We start from the raw sequence: 14,393 nt of genomic DNA, 5'->3' as shown, positions 1-14,393 counted from the left end.
TGCAGTTAGCCTATCCCAGATTTGGACGATCGAAACTGCCAATGGAACAGGATGCACAGTACCACTACAAATAAATTCCATAGACAGCAATGATAGATCCCCACACTTCACAAATATTTTAAAAATGTTCACAACTCTCACAGGTGTTCAGGCTACACAGAAAAATGATGTTCCACATGTTCCCTTTCATTTTCCTTTCAATTTTCCGGGCGAAAGTGCCATCATTTCAAAAACGGTAATACCCAATTAGAAATCTGTCCAACTGCAGTTGGGTCGAGAGCACAATCGGGGCGTAATAACAATCGGTTGTCTCCATGCCGTATGTACTTGGTTAGCATTGCGTGACTTGAATGACGATTGTGAAATCGGACAACTCTCCTGTTTTGACGAGTATTACGCCTAATTCGTTTTAACGAAACTACAGTACACAATTTAGCGAAAGAAGGAAGGTTTTGTAAAATTAAGAAGGTTCCTACAATGCCTAGGGGAGGTAAGTGTTATTTGACATGTTTGATGGGCCTGCTCTGTTCAATTGTTGTCGACAATTTTTGCAATGTTTATCACAGGTCATTAATTGTTCGCGGCACCATCTGTCGATTTCTACATATCAGCCGATCACCAGTTTGGTAAAAGTACCATATACGGACAACACTTATCATGCTAATTTTCCTTTAAAATGTTGTAACAGCCGTCAGAAAGTAAAAACATGTCCTAAAAAGTGAAACTTAGCTGGGAAAATTCTGAAGCGTTTAGAAAACACTTTTTTTTTGCAGACAAGTCTCAGAGTCTTAAGTGGGTTTGTGCACAAGGGCATCAAGTATTGTCTGTAGGCTATATGGAACTCTTTCCATGACTTATATTTTTGATGTTAACAACAATGCCTACAATTTTACAATAAATTGCATGATCACATTTTGTTTCTCTTTTGGAGGGGACGGGGGGGTGATATTTGGCCTTGGAGGAATTCTGTTAAGGGTAAAAAGTCTAAAATTGCACAAGGTCTAAATTTTTTATCTCATTACAGTTTGGTTGGACTTGCTTATGTTGAATCAAAGTTGAGAAGTAAGGAAAAGCTGGCATTGAATTACGAAAACTGTCCTTTTTGCTTTATACAGATTTTAAATTTCTGGCATTTTTGTATATTTTTCATATTTTTAAATTTTTCATACCAAATTAAATGGTTTATTATCTTGAATATTATACAGAATGCTAATTACGCAATCCAAATGATTGAATTTATGTGTGGAGATTTTATCACCTGCTGATGTTGAACTGTACTTGTTCAACAAACACCTCTTGGGCATCTTATTTGCATATATAATTGATTGGTCACATCTGCAGGACGTAAGGGCGGTCACAAGGGGAAGAGCCGGCGATTCAACAACCCGGAGGAAATTGATGCCCAGTTGAGAGAACATCAATGGAGGGTAGGTGTGAGTCTCTTTATACGTTTTACATAGGGTCTCTGGGCGTTTGCCTAGCCTGGACCAATGCGGTATTTACCCCAGCGGCAACGAACCCTAAATCTTGAATTTCAGTCAATCAGACTCGTATCTGGGCCTTCCTCCGTGGTTCCATGGACAAGGGAAATCTGAAGGCTTCATCTGAATCAAGTGGTTATGGCTAGGTAGCTGATGCTTCTATGGGAAGATAAAGTAGCCACAGCCGCTAGCCAATAACTTCCAGAGCAAAGTCTCTCCGAATCATTAGAACATTTGGGAAGGGGAACTCTGCTGTCTGTTGACAGACTATGTACCCAGTCCTTGTGATTTGGAAATTGCAGGCGTGTGGAAAAAACACTCCTGGATATTTCCAGGCATGCAATTATTCGCACTTCCCAGGAAGCTTTTAGGCGTGACATGGTGTGGGAGTGTGATCGCACGCCTTAAAACGAAAGGACTATATACCATTGTAAATATAACAATCTTGCTCTATGTGAAATATATTCTGTATCCTTATGTCATTTTATTTGTTAGAAATGTCTCTATGTGGAGTACTTGTGCCTTCGTTGAGGAGGTGGTCACACTATATGCCATTTCAGTGTTCATAAACGTACGATGGGGCCAGTTCGATCATCGACCAGTAGTTAACTAGTGGTTGATTCATGATGTACCTAGCGCATGTGCGGCGGCGTCGAAGCGCCAACGACCCTAGTCAACCGTTGTCAGGTCTTCAGGCCGTAGGGGAGAAAAGATGGCCGCAGGAATGGCAGATAGCAAAACTAAAAGTGAAAACTGTGGTCGCTAAGACACTGGTCCTCTCTGCACTGCGCTATTAAAAATGGTTTATGGCAACCAACAATGCGACCAACCTTGACAGGCTGGTTGCAATAGTTGACTGGACTAGTCCAACTATCGTTGAGTGGCGTGCGTTCAGTCGGAGTTAGTCGGACTATTATTAACTATGGTCCATGATCGAACTTGCCCTGGTATTTAAATATCCACATAAACTTGCCAGGGCCGAATTTAAAGCCAGTCAGTTTGAGCATTTGTTGTGGATGTCTGTGGTCTTGTCACGCAGGAGCCCACGAAGGAAGGAAGTGGGGACGAGGAGCCGGTTACGAAACCGTTCCGGACGATATCGGACACCGACTCAGACTCGGACTCAGATGAGGTGAGTTGAGGATACGTTTCATGTGATTGGTCCATCTGAAGGACTGGCCAGTCACGCACCTGCACGGTGTCTCCTTGACCCCTTCGCTCTGGGAGACGGCAAGAGCCGCGGCTTTGTGTGAGGATTAGTGCATACCACCATGCAGCTGCTGGTTCAATGGGGCCTGCTGATGGACAAAGCCCTCCATTCGGGGCATACCACAGCCCAGCAGTCACGGTCAAAAGAATCCCGGCACGAAGGGGTTAAGACTTTAACTTACTCATTTCAAAATAATAGCTTGATCATGAGTCCATAATTAGGAATTAGAAGGAAAAGACAGGTGACTGATGGTTGAATTATTTCAGATTGTGCCACAAGATCACCTGATTGCATGTTTGATCGATCAATCACACAGATTAAAGAAACATAAAATTCATCTGCAAAAAAAAACCCTGGAAAGTTTTCCAAAGAAGGCTTTTCTTTAGAATTGAGTAATGGACTGGTTACTCAACTCGAACCCAATCAATCTATTGTTTTTCAGTGCTGATGAAAATAAAACACCCACTCAATGATTTCTGAGACATTGAAGTTGATTTCGCTTTGTTCTCCAGGATCAGGCACACAAGGGTGTCAGTCACCTCATAGATATTGAAAATCCAAATCGGGTGGTGAACAAGATGAAGAAAGCCTCGCAGGTTAATGTCAACGAGTCGGGAACAGCTGCCTTATCGAGACGAGAAAGGTGAGACTTCGGAATCTCCGACTTAACAAAATTCTCCAAGCTTTGAGTTTGGCTCACGTGGGGTGAAATTGGGTGTTATCCACAGAGTGTAGGTGAACAGTGATTCCAATATTTCTCCTCCAATGTCGTTCATTGTCTGTCAGAAGGTTTTTCGTGGGGGGGCAGTTTGCTGAATTGAGGAAGGTAGATGAATCACCTATGGCCAAGCCTGCATCTGAATCTATAGCCCAGAGCTAGGCCTTTGCCCATTGGAAGTATGCAATGATCAAGCTGACAATAGACACAGCGCCAGTCATGTTATAGCGCCCTCTGGTGATGTGTTATCTTGTGCCCACGGGTGCAGCCATCTTTATCGCCTCATGCTTTTCGTCACATTGAAGTTATTCCTCTTTGTTCATAAAGTCCTCGCATTTGACCGTGGTTCAGCTGAAGTGCACCCCCAATCGGCGAAAGACAGATAGTTACAAGCTTGGTCTTGCATGCGTTGTGCGAGTACGCAAAGACCGTACCAGCTGGAACAAATTAGTTACGCGTACTCAGCGTGCTCCGCGTGAAACGCGCATATACTTGCGCGCTTCCTGGCGCACCTATGTGGTGAGTACCAAAAAAGCACGCCCTCTTTTGTTCCGCTTGGAGCAGAGAGCTCAAGTGGTGTGGCGGCAGTGCTGTCCTAGTCCTGAAAGCCCACGTTATGACCTTAGCCGTGACTCTGTGGGTGCAAAAACAGAGAGCAGGGATTCCAACAACTCTCCAAGAGCAGTCATGGTACTCCAGGAGGTGCTTGATTAAGGAAGATCATTTCTGAAAGCCTCCCGTTTGGACACGGCCTGAGATTGGGACTCTTGGAGTCCTAGAGACTAACATTGCAATGTTTAAAACACATTTAAAAAAAAAAAAGTTCCAAATATGTTCACATATTTTCCCAAATGTTTAGACTGAACCACCCCTTTTAGCGGTTTGGTGTTTTAATTGACGCAATCTGGCGTTCCTTTTTATTGTAAACAATACCTGTAAAATGTAATCTGATTTTCAGAACACTTCACTGCTTGGTCATATCAAAGGAATACCATGAATCAGGGTTCCCACAGCCTGGAAAAGTCACAAAAATGTCATGGAAAATTTGTTTTCGTTTTCCAGGCCGTGAAAAGTCGTGGAATTTTGTAAAAATGAATTCACTCATGGAATTTTACAAGCACTGTGTGTGATTTCTGTCAGCAGAAATAAGTGCATCAAAAGCATGATTTTATTTGCAACTTTAAAAGTGTGAATAGTCCCGAGAAATTGCATTATTGGGTCATGGATTTTCATAATTTGATCATGGAAAAGTCATGGAATTTAATAGTCCTTTACATGCAGGAGCCCTGAATGAATTCATCACCGGAACTATGTGTCAACTATTTAGATTGTATACATTTTGTCGTGTTAAAAGTTTTCAATGACACCGCGGTAAGGGTAGGACGTTTTCATGCTTTAAACAGTTTGGGAAAGTTTTTTGAACATTTTCAAATTAAACGGAAATCACATCCTTACTAGAGACAAAGAACTGGCCGTTCTTATCACAATTTTCTCTTCGGAATTTTACAGAGAAGAGATCGAACGGGAAGAGGCCAAACAGAGACACCAGAAGCTCTACAGAGAAGGCAAGACGCCGGCAGCCCAGGCCGACCTGGCGAGGCTAGCCATCATCCGCAAACAACGAGAAGAGGCGGCCAAAAAGAGGGAAGAAGAGAAGAAAGGTCAGTCGAGATCAGCAGCGAACCAGTTTTCTCTACTTCAACTGTAACCTTTATAATTATTTCTGGTAATGTTGGCAATGATTATGCAAAAGCAAAAAAATACATTAGCCTTTCTCCTCCTGTACCAATGCCTCTGACAAATTGGGTCAGTTTTTATCTGAAAATTGCTTTATTTTGCGTTGTTGTTTTTTTCTCCAATTCTACAGCGAAAGAGCAAGCGAAGGCTGCCGCAAGAAAAAAATGACACTGTAGAAGAAATGCCCGTAGTAAGATATGTTTGTAAACAATAGTAGGGTTTAATGTAGTATCATGTTTGTTATTACCCATATGTCTGGGAGGAGCTAAGTTCTTTGGGGGGGGAATGAAATATGGGCTTGGAATGTAGTAAGACAGATTTGCTTCGTGGAAAACGATAAGGGTGTAACCAACTGCAGACATGTAGGGAAACTTTATCCTTTAAATCCTGAAGGAACTATTGGCAAATTTCTGTTTGGTTTTTGTACGGTCTTTATGCAAATTCTTTTTCCTATTGCTTTCTGATGCTAATGTGAAACCAATGAAATTGTTTGTGCTGCAGAGGCTTTGCGTGGTAGCCATCTTGAAGGGCAGTTCTTCTGTTCTACAGGGAAGCCTCCTTTGTGCATACGCTGTGGAACAAAAGCACTGGCCTACAAGATGGCAGCCCAGATGCAATCCCTGTGTGATTGTACATGGTTGGATCTGGGAAGACAACGCGTTGATTTCAGGAAAAAGCAGTTTAAATTCAGGACACCATGGATGCATATTTCTAAGTTCGTTGCCCTTTAAATCAGGGGGAGATTTTCTCAAGATTTTACTGGTTTGGAATCCCCCCGCCCCCATGTTCAGAACGTTTAGTGGCTTAATCATTCAGATTTGTCCACTTTTACCAAATTTTCATATCCATTTGCAAAAAGACTCAAGCGTTTTTAGCTATTTGAGGCCCTAAAATCAGTTGTTTTCTTTCATTGCTACTGCTGTGTTTTGAGGTTCTCTCTTCCCCAATCTCGCTCCTCAGAACATTCAGCCCTGTGGCCCACACTACAGCTTTACATATCAATCTTTATTTTGCTCTCAAACTTTTTCCAAAATGCTAGTTTTTCGAGTGAGAATTTGTCAATTCATCCACATCTATTCATAGAGTTGGGTTTTTGCTCCGAGTACAGAAATATTACACAGGTTTAAGATTGAGTCAGTTTGAACGAAGCATGTAATCATCTTTAGAAATATAACCTGCACTTCCAAATGCCAGAACTGAAAGAGCTTTCTTTGAATTGCTTTTTCTGCATGAAATAAGGCTGTTTACTGTAAAAGTGAATGATTTCTGAAGATATTGAGCTATTTAAATAATGAAGTACGCAGAGAGCCTTTTTTGGGTTGGTTAGTGTTTGATAGATGAAACACAACAAACTATAGTCTTCAAATATTAAACGTTTCTTTTAAAATCTTTATTCAACTATTCCTTTTTTCATCCATTTGTCAATGTCAAACTAACGAATGATTGTTCAATATTCATTGTTGATTTTCTCCTATGTATGCTCAGATACGGTCAAATCACATACTTTCGCAGAACAGATAGGAAAGAATTTGTAAAACTTTGAATGAAAAGTCTCGTCACAAGCAGGGATACAAGAGGCTTAACCATTCTGAATCCAGTCGCTGGATGCAGGACTGTCATGATGATTGGCACGCAAGGACCAGCTAACGCTTGAAAGAACTCAGCATTTCTCTCCGATTTTTTGATGAATGAAAGCTTTGCATCTGCTAACAATCTCCAGGCCTCAACGAGAAACATCGCAGAACTGAGGCAAGTTTGTTTACGTGGGGTGCAGCGAAAGTGCTGTCATTTTCTCCAGCAAGCTTACGGCATGCGCAGTTTATCAGGGCAAAACCGCAATTTGTTAAACGGGCTCCGGTGAATTTTTAACATAGATCGTTGCTGATTTTCTTATATTTATGAACATCTCTGTTGGAGTCATGTAAGGACAATAAAGTGGGAAGTTCTTTCAAACTGGCCACTCGTTTCTTTATTGCAGATGGTGAAATGAAGCTTGAATATTGGATACTTTCTCGGTAGTCGTATTTTTTCAAAGGTGGACCTGCTCATCAAGCAAATCAAAAGAGTCTGTGCAGGTAACTAGTCCTACTTCCAAGCGGTAATGAGCCCCGACCTGACCAAGAGAGGGTGCTATTTTCCAAGAAATGGGGGCTCCTTTGGTAGGAACTGCACTTTGCTGGTTCACAAACAACTACAAAACGCATGCATTACTTTCGTCACAGTACAGCAAAGTGAACACTCCCCACCAACATGACTCGTTTCAACTGATGAGGGGGTGCTTCTGCTCAAGGCGGACGGTCAAAGTACAGTCATACTACTCATCCGTACTACAAATACTTTCTAAACAGAAGAGTACGATATTTGCATGTGATGGAGCATGTGACCCTTTGGCAGGTGGAAAGCTGACATCTCAGCATTTTGCTGATTTTAATCCATTCCTATTGTCCAAACTGTTCCAACTTCGAAACTTTAAAATGCCATCACACCTAATCATTTCGAGACGTTAACTAGACATTTTTGTCTCGTATCCCTTCACGCTTTGGAATTTTTAACTGGCCCCTGCACAATAACTTAAGCTTCAACCGTAAACAAATTAAATTCTTTTCATATGCATGGTCTCCATTCCTTTGCCAAACTAAATCAGTTTATTTTGATTTTTCAAACGGAATTAATTGACAATTGCCCTCTCTCCAAGCATGCATTCTCTGTTGAAAGATAAACACCAGCTGTGAAATCCTGTTCCATTCCGGTACGATTCAGAAAAACTATCACTGATACTTTGAAGGAGATTGACAGGGTGACTTATATTTTGCGGGGAATTAAAAACAGCCCTGAATTGAAGACCAGTTCCTTCGACTTTGACGCCGTCCTCGACAAATGCTCACTTTTTCTCAAGAATTTCTGTCATTTCGGGGACAGCCTGAAAGAAAAATGAACAGAAATTGACATAGAAAAGCTGCCTGCAACAGTTGTCATTTACACAGACAGTAAACAAATTTCTAGCTGTGACATCACCGTTGTGTCTCAACTCTTGTCACCACTAGTGACACCGGGGTAGGGAGATTCAAGTCTTAGTGAGAATAAAAACAGCAATTTTGAGGATTGGGGAAAACGCCCCAAAATCTGGAACTCGGGTCGCAAAGTATCCATGAAATATGATGTTGAGATTTCCAGAAAGCTTGTTTAATTTAAAAGTATAACAGCGTGATTCTCTGAATAATTAAAGGTATAGATTTTGATGTGGCCAAACTTAATTTTTTTTTCAACATGAGGGCATTATGTGAAATCAAACATACAATTTGGTTAATTTAAATTTAAAGTGCTGTGCATATTCAATGAAGGGAAAAAATTCACAGAACCCCCCCATATTTACCTTAAAGAGATCTGCTACCAGTCCATAGTCGGCCACTTGGAAGATGGGTGCCTCAGGATCCTTGTTGATGGCAACGATGACTTTGCTGTCTTTCATACCGGCGAGATGCTGGATAGCGCCAGAGATGCCCACGGCTACGTACAGTTGCTGAAGAAAAGATAGAACAATTCTTTTTTTTTTGAACACTTCTGGCACTCTGGTTGTCATTTATGACCAGACCGCTGGACATTCTGCTACCCTGGATATGCTGCTCCTGGGGATCTGCCACTGCCCTGGATATGCTGCTACCCTGGACAAACCACTACCCTGGATAAGCCACCAACCTTGGGATATGTCAAAACCTTCCACATGGCGTGCACCGAAGGATGTAAAAACTTTCAAGTTATTTCTTCCCGTCTCCAGAATTTCCTCACTAAATTGAGTGGAGTTTGCAAGATTGACAGGGGCAGAGCGCAAACTGTTTTAAGTTTGGTGAAGTTTGATACCCCAAGAAAGTTCCAACACAAAAAAATGTTCCACTTGATTCCTATGTGTTGACTGAAACTTGAAGATTCAGGGACATTCTCAACAAAACTTGGGGCACTTCAGCACTTGGGGCTATTTAATCGGAAAAGACTTTTGATGACTAAAACGGCTTCTGATGTTGAACATTACAAGCTATTCAAAATGTCTGTGGCAGAAGCACTGTCATAGTCAGACTTTTGAAGAGACACGCGATGGAATTTACTTCGTCACCAACTTTGAGAACCTTACCGGAGCCACTATCTTTCCAGTCTGTCCGACCTGCATGTCGTTGGGCACGAAGCCAGCGTCCACCGCCGCTCTGGACGCCCCGACGGCAGCGTTCATCTTGTCGGCCAGTTTGTAGAGGAGCTCAAAGTTGTCGCCGCTTTTCATGCCGCGTCCTGGGAGAAAAGCAACCATATTCATTTTGATTTCAACCACGCCTCGCTTTAATTCAAAGTTTTGATCGAGATGTTTCAAGTCTAGATGGACTAATGCAACGGTTGCCATTCTCAGGGAAGCCTCAAGGTCATGCCGTACTTTGATGCCGTTTGACTGCTCCCTATCACAAGGTCCCCTCTGACATACCTCCTGAGATAACGTTGTCGGCACTGGTCAATTCTGGCCGGTCACTCTTGCTCAGGGCTTGGCTTTCCCACTCGGACAGATCGTTGGTGGAGCCCGGGTCCGGAGCTGGGTGAAAAAATGAGAAAAGACTTCATCTCTATTCTAGTGTTACTATCCTCTTTTCCTGGAACTCATCTAAGCCATTGCTGTGGTAGACATAATACTGCTCGGACTCTACCTTATTTTGACTGTGGGCTGTGGTATGCCCTGAATGGAGGGCTTTGTCTAGCGGCAGGCCCCATTGAACCAGCAGCTGCATGGTGAATAGACTGTATGTGTGGTATGCACTAATCCTCACACAATGCTGCGGCAGTAGCAGTCCTCCGTAGCAAAGGGGTTAAACATTCCTTCTTTTTGTTCACAGTGTGGTGGTACACGTGAAAATTATATGGATATGACTATCCTAGAAACTTGCTCAAGATTGAAACCAATGTTTTAGATTCATATTGTTCTGGATTCAGACTGTGAAAGGTTTAATTCCACATAAGGAGTCTTAAGGCCAATTCTGCAACAATGTGGTTATAGTTAGCATTTGTGTTGATGTATTCCTCAGTTTGACATCCTCAGAAAAATGGACTTAATGTCATGAAAATGGTTGATGGTTCTTAATGATTTATATTAAGCAAGATTCTGTTAAAGGCCTTGAACCAAGACATGGCTCTGGCGATTTGTGACTTATCACATTGTGTCTTGACTACGATGACTATAGCCGGCAAGGAGCTCATATTCTTTTGAAGAAGCCTTTCTCATTCTTGCTGTATAATTGAGCTGAGTGGTTAACTTTCATCATCAGGTATTGGACGTCTTGTGCCTTATGCTAATTGCTATGCAAGCTTTGACCTCGACTATGAGAAAAGTATGAGACCTCAGCAGGACGTGACTTAAATCCGCCAACATGTTGGACTTTTCTCACCTTGTTCTGAGGCGGCGGCACCCTCTCCGACCTCGGCTGCCTCAAATGCTGTCCCCCTTACGCTGAATACCTTGACTGGGTCCAAGCTACGGATGGTCGATACTGCATTACCTGAGTAAAATAAAACGTTTTTTTTTAAATTCTGGATAGCCGGATATGTGGCCAACAGCCTCAATATTGAATGCACATGAGGATACTTGTGAGCTGATCAACAAAGACTCCTCCAAAAATAAAGAGGTAAAACAAGACTTTTTAGATAACTAAAATCTGCTGGGACTGTTTGATGTTGTTTGATTGTTTTTGGAGTGTTCTGTCAACAAGATTGGAGCTTAATTAACAACAATCTTGAGGAGACTTTGAAGCCTGAATTTCCTGTCTGATGTTGAGTCGAAAGACTGTGGTTGAGTGGGCGTTGCTTTGATAATACGCAAAATTCTACCTGCGTAGATGGTTCTGACGAATGTGTCGGGTCCTTCGATTCCGATGATGTCAGAAATCGGCGACACATCCAGCTTTGCTGCAAGCCTCGGGATCAAATTCTAGTGAATGAAAACAATGACTCTGTTATAAATTTAAATTTGGAAACTCTTTTTTTTTTTTACCAAAACAGGCCTCAGAACGGTTTGAGACAGACCGTTCTGCAGGTTTTGATGCTCTACAGCAAAAACAAGACACAAAATTGAACCATATTTCCATGAAATATTACACCGTCAATTTGGTAATACAGAGCACTTCAAGGTGTGCAGAAGGGTGGAATCCACAGGCTTAGGTCTTTTCTTACCCACTAGGCATGGAATCAAAGTTGCAATTTTAAGCACTGGAGGCTTTTTACGACCCATGATAGCTAAAGTCCCTTCTGTAATGTTCTCAGATACGTAGTTTTCCATTTTCAAGGTTTGTCTAGGTTCGTCTTCGTCACCTTGCCAAACGCTGTCGCTCCTGAGGCAATGTGGGTGAAGCTGAACTGTTTCTGGGTGGCAACCAGCAGTGGCGTGAGAGCTTCCGGAAGGAAACCTTTGTAAGCCTCGTTGTCTGCGACCATGATCTTGGCGATGCCTGACACTTTAGACAACTCCTCAACAACCTGAGACCAGAAAAACTTGTAAAATTACCGATAAATCTTTGACAGAACTTTGCACTATTTCTTTTCCATTTGATGTCCAGAGTTGGGAGCAATTTCTAAGTAATTTTCGATGACTGATCTATAGCAATTAGTCAACAGAGCTAAGCTTTGGAGATGCTAGAAGAGTCTTTCTCAAAGGATTTGTTTATGTCTGGATACCTATGATAAACATGTGAATAATTTATTTGTTCTTTCTTCCAGAAGGTGCCGCCGATGCATGCACATTTACCTGCACTTTTTTTGAGTCGGATGCTTATGAATGGGCACACATTATGTGGTGGGTTGCGTTAAGAGAAATCTGTCACTTTTTGCTTGGCAAAATACTGCCTCTCTTGATCACCCAGCAACCCGAAGTCTAACAGAAAAGACTTAAACCACAGTTGGGCATGATCAGTGCATCTGTGTGATCGAGCTGTGCTATTGGTTGATTCAGTGTGACGTCTGTGAATCCTTAAGCTATCAGTTGATCACCTTTTTGTCTTTTTACGACTGTGAGAGATGTTTTGAACTGAAGTCGGGCCAGAGATTTTGTACAGGATCAAACAAATCCACTGATCGCGCCCAATACCGTGCATCTATACCAATCAATAACTTCTACCTTGCCACAACCTGTTCCAGCGACCAGGCACGACACCTCCCCTCCAATCTTGGAGGCAGCGGTCAGTGTATTCAGGGTGATGGGCGTGACCGATTCATTGTTGTGCTCAACGATCACCAGCGTGCTGTTGTATCGGCTCAGCGACGCAAACTTTGAACGAGAAGAAAAAGAGATAAAGACTTATGTTGTATGTGCTTACTGCAGGGAAGAGGATGTGACATATACATGTACAATTTCCGTCATGAAGTGTCAACATGGTTGAAGTGACCCGTGGACAGCTATGGCCAAAAATAGCAATTATTAACAATACCAGTTAAACATTGAATGGAATAGTTTGACATCCAATAGTTTAAAAAAACAAGAACGGCATCCTTTCTTGAGCCCAAACCTTTGCCATGGGACAGATTAAATGATATCAAGTGGGGTGGGGGGACGACGGCCAACAGGCTTGAATAGGTTGGTAAAATTATTAGGCCCTATTAAAAGTTGTAGTACATGATGCAAATTTGGCCTACGGTATATTCATGATTCAATCAATCATGTCATGCTCATCAGAATTCAGGCAGTAACGGGTAGGCCTACTAACGTTAGGGCCTGCTTTTGAGGGCCTCGGCCTAAGTTGTAGTTAACATGCTGCCTTAGGCATGGGCCTAGGCACAGTCGTACTAATTAATGTCAACACAACTTCAACACGCGTTAACACATGATAGTAACGTCAACACACCCAAATCACGTTCTAAGTTAACAGAAATGCAATTCGATAGCAATATAATGCCTAAAATACAATTTGGCTAAAAACAGTGGGCAAAATTTGAGGGAAAAAGCTGTTTTATTTCACGAAAATAACACCCTCAGCACAGCCACGAAAGACGGTAGCCATGTTGCCTCTCGGTCAGACGGACCATACCATTACGCTACAAGGGGTCACCTTTATACAGTAAACCATGGTACGGTCCAAACGCTGTGAGAAGGCAAGATGGCGGCAAATGGCGCTGCTCAAAGACAATTTTTTCGCGTGAAAAAACTCCCTTGAAAAGTAGTAAAATGTAAACTCAATTAAATAGAAATTATTCCTAAGCGTATACATTACGGTTCAATACGTATGTTTTCAATGCATTTTGTAAGTGTGTTGACGTTACTATCAATGTGTTAACGGTGTGTTGACGCTGATTAGTACAACCCCCGTGGCACGCTACTTTGCTTAGGATGAAACTCAGTGAAAGTTAAGCCAACATTTCTTTACAATAATACAAGTTAAATGCGGTTCTAAACAACTTACCGATTGACAAATTCTGCGTGAAGAATTCCTTGCAATCAAACCAAACATGGTTATCAAAATATAGAGATAAATTCGCGAGAACAATTCTTGTAAATGGTATTTTTACTTTAAGTTTACGCAACTATAAGGCCAATGATGCACACGTTATGTCACGACCGAACGTACTCTACAGCGCCCTCTCTAGACTAGTACTAATATTTTCAGAAAGTGCAAGGTGGTGATAACAGAGGGCGCATGACGGTTACAGCCGTTGTACTTAATGTAGTATGGTTAACCAGAAGCGCAAATACTGTATATAGGCTGGGTTAACTCGACAATATAAAACGAAACCGGTGACCATGTTAAAGTCATTTTGCACTGGCAGTAACTGTCGCCCGTGCAAAGCACAAGACAATGTTTTTATGAATTCCGGGCTAGTTATCAGGGGTCCCCAAGTGATGTGCTTGTGGTTGCAAGTGATAACGTGATCCCGGGTCTGTATCGACTCGAGATTCAGTCACCTCATGTAGGAATAACAGTTGCCAGGAGTATTAATTTTCTTTTCCACAGAGTTTTCTTAAACTGAGAAAATTTAAAAGAAACCTGGTCCGTGCAAGCAAAATTCAAAGTAAAAATCAATACACCTTTCACCACCAACGTAACGCACTTGAAAAAATTCATTGTTCGGTGGAATATGGTCCGAATGCATATCAAACGTACGCTCCACTCATCCTTACCGAAACTAATGTGATTGATATCTAAAGTATTTTACGCTCAGACAACTAAATCACATAAACTACACTGGCAAAATATCATTAGTTAGGTTCCTTCGCCCAAAGTGAACAGTGTCG

At 42.0% G+C, this 14,393-nt stretch overlaps 2 protein-coding genes across 2 annotated transcripts; one reads left to right on the top strand and one right to left on the bottom strand.

The window, feature by feature from the left end:
- The first annotated feature begins 302 nt into the window (after positions 1-302).
- On the top strand, positions 303-7,099 carry LOC110987038 (28 kDa heat- and acid-stable phosphoprotein-like). Its single transcript, XM_022249439.2, has 6 exons — positions 303-490; positions 1,342-1,427; positions 2,521-2,613; positions 3,204-3,334; positions 4,919-5,070; positions 5,277-7,099. Exons 1-6 carry the CDS (start codon positions 478-480, stop codon positions 5,312-5,314), a joined length of 513 nt encoding a protein of 170 aa, XP_022105131.1. The 5' UTR covers positions 303-477; the 3' UTR covers positions 5,315-7,099.
- On the bottom strand, positions 6,522-13,741 carry LOC110987037 (electron transfer flavoprotein subunit alpha, mitochondrial-like). Its single transcript, XM_022249437.2, has 9 exons — positions 13,564-13,741; positions 12,285-12,434; positions 11,483-11,647; positions 11,003-11,102; positions 10,564-10,674; positions 9,612-9,716; positions 9,273-9,424; positions 8,520-8,666; positions 6,522-8,066 (listed from the first exon to the last, which is right to left on the bottom strand). The coding sequence occupies exons 1-9, from the start codon at positions 13,609-13,611 to the stop codon at positions 8,028-8,030; spliced, it is 1,017 nt and encodes a 338-aa protein (XP_022105129.1). The 5' UTR covers positions 13,612-13,741; the 3' UTR covers positions 6,522-8,027.
- Positions 13,742-14,393: the final 652 nt, after the last annotated feature.

The sequence above is a fragment of the Acanthaster planci genome, linkage group LG07 (genome assembly GCF_054643075.1).
Source record: "Acanthaster planci isolate LZ-2023a linkage group LG07, COTS_SCS, whole genome shotgun sequence".
NCBI classification, from domain to species: Eukaryota; Metazoa; Echinodermata; class Asteroidea; order Valvatida; family Acanthasteridae; genus Acanthaster; species Acanthaster planci.
The sequence above is the reverse complement of the archived record's forward strand: the minus strand, read 5'-3'. Positions and strand labels throughout refer to the sequence as shown.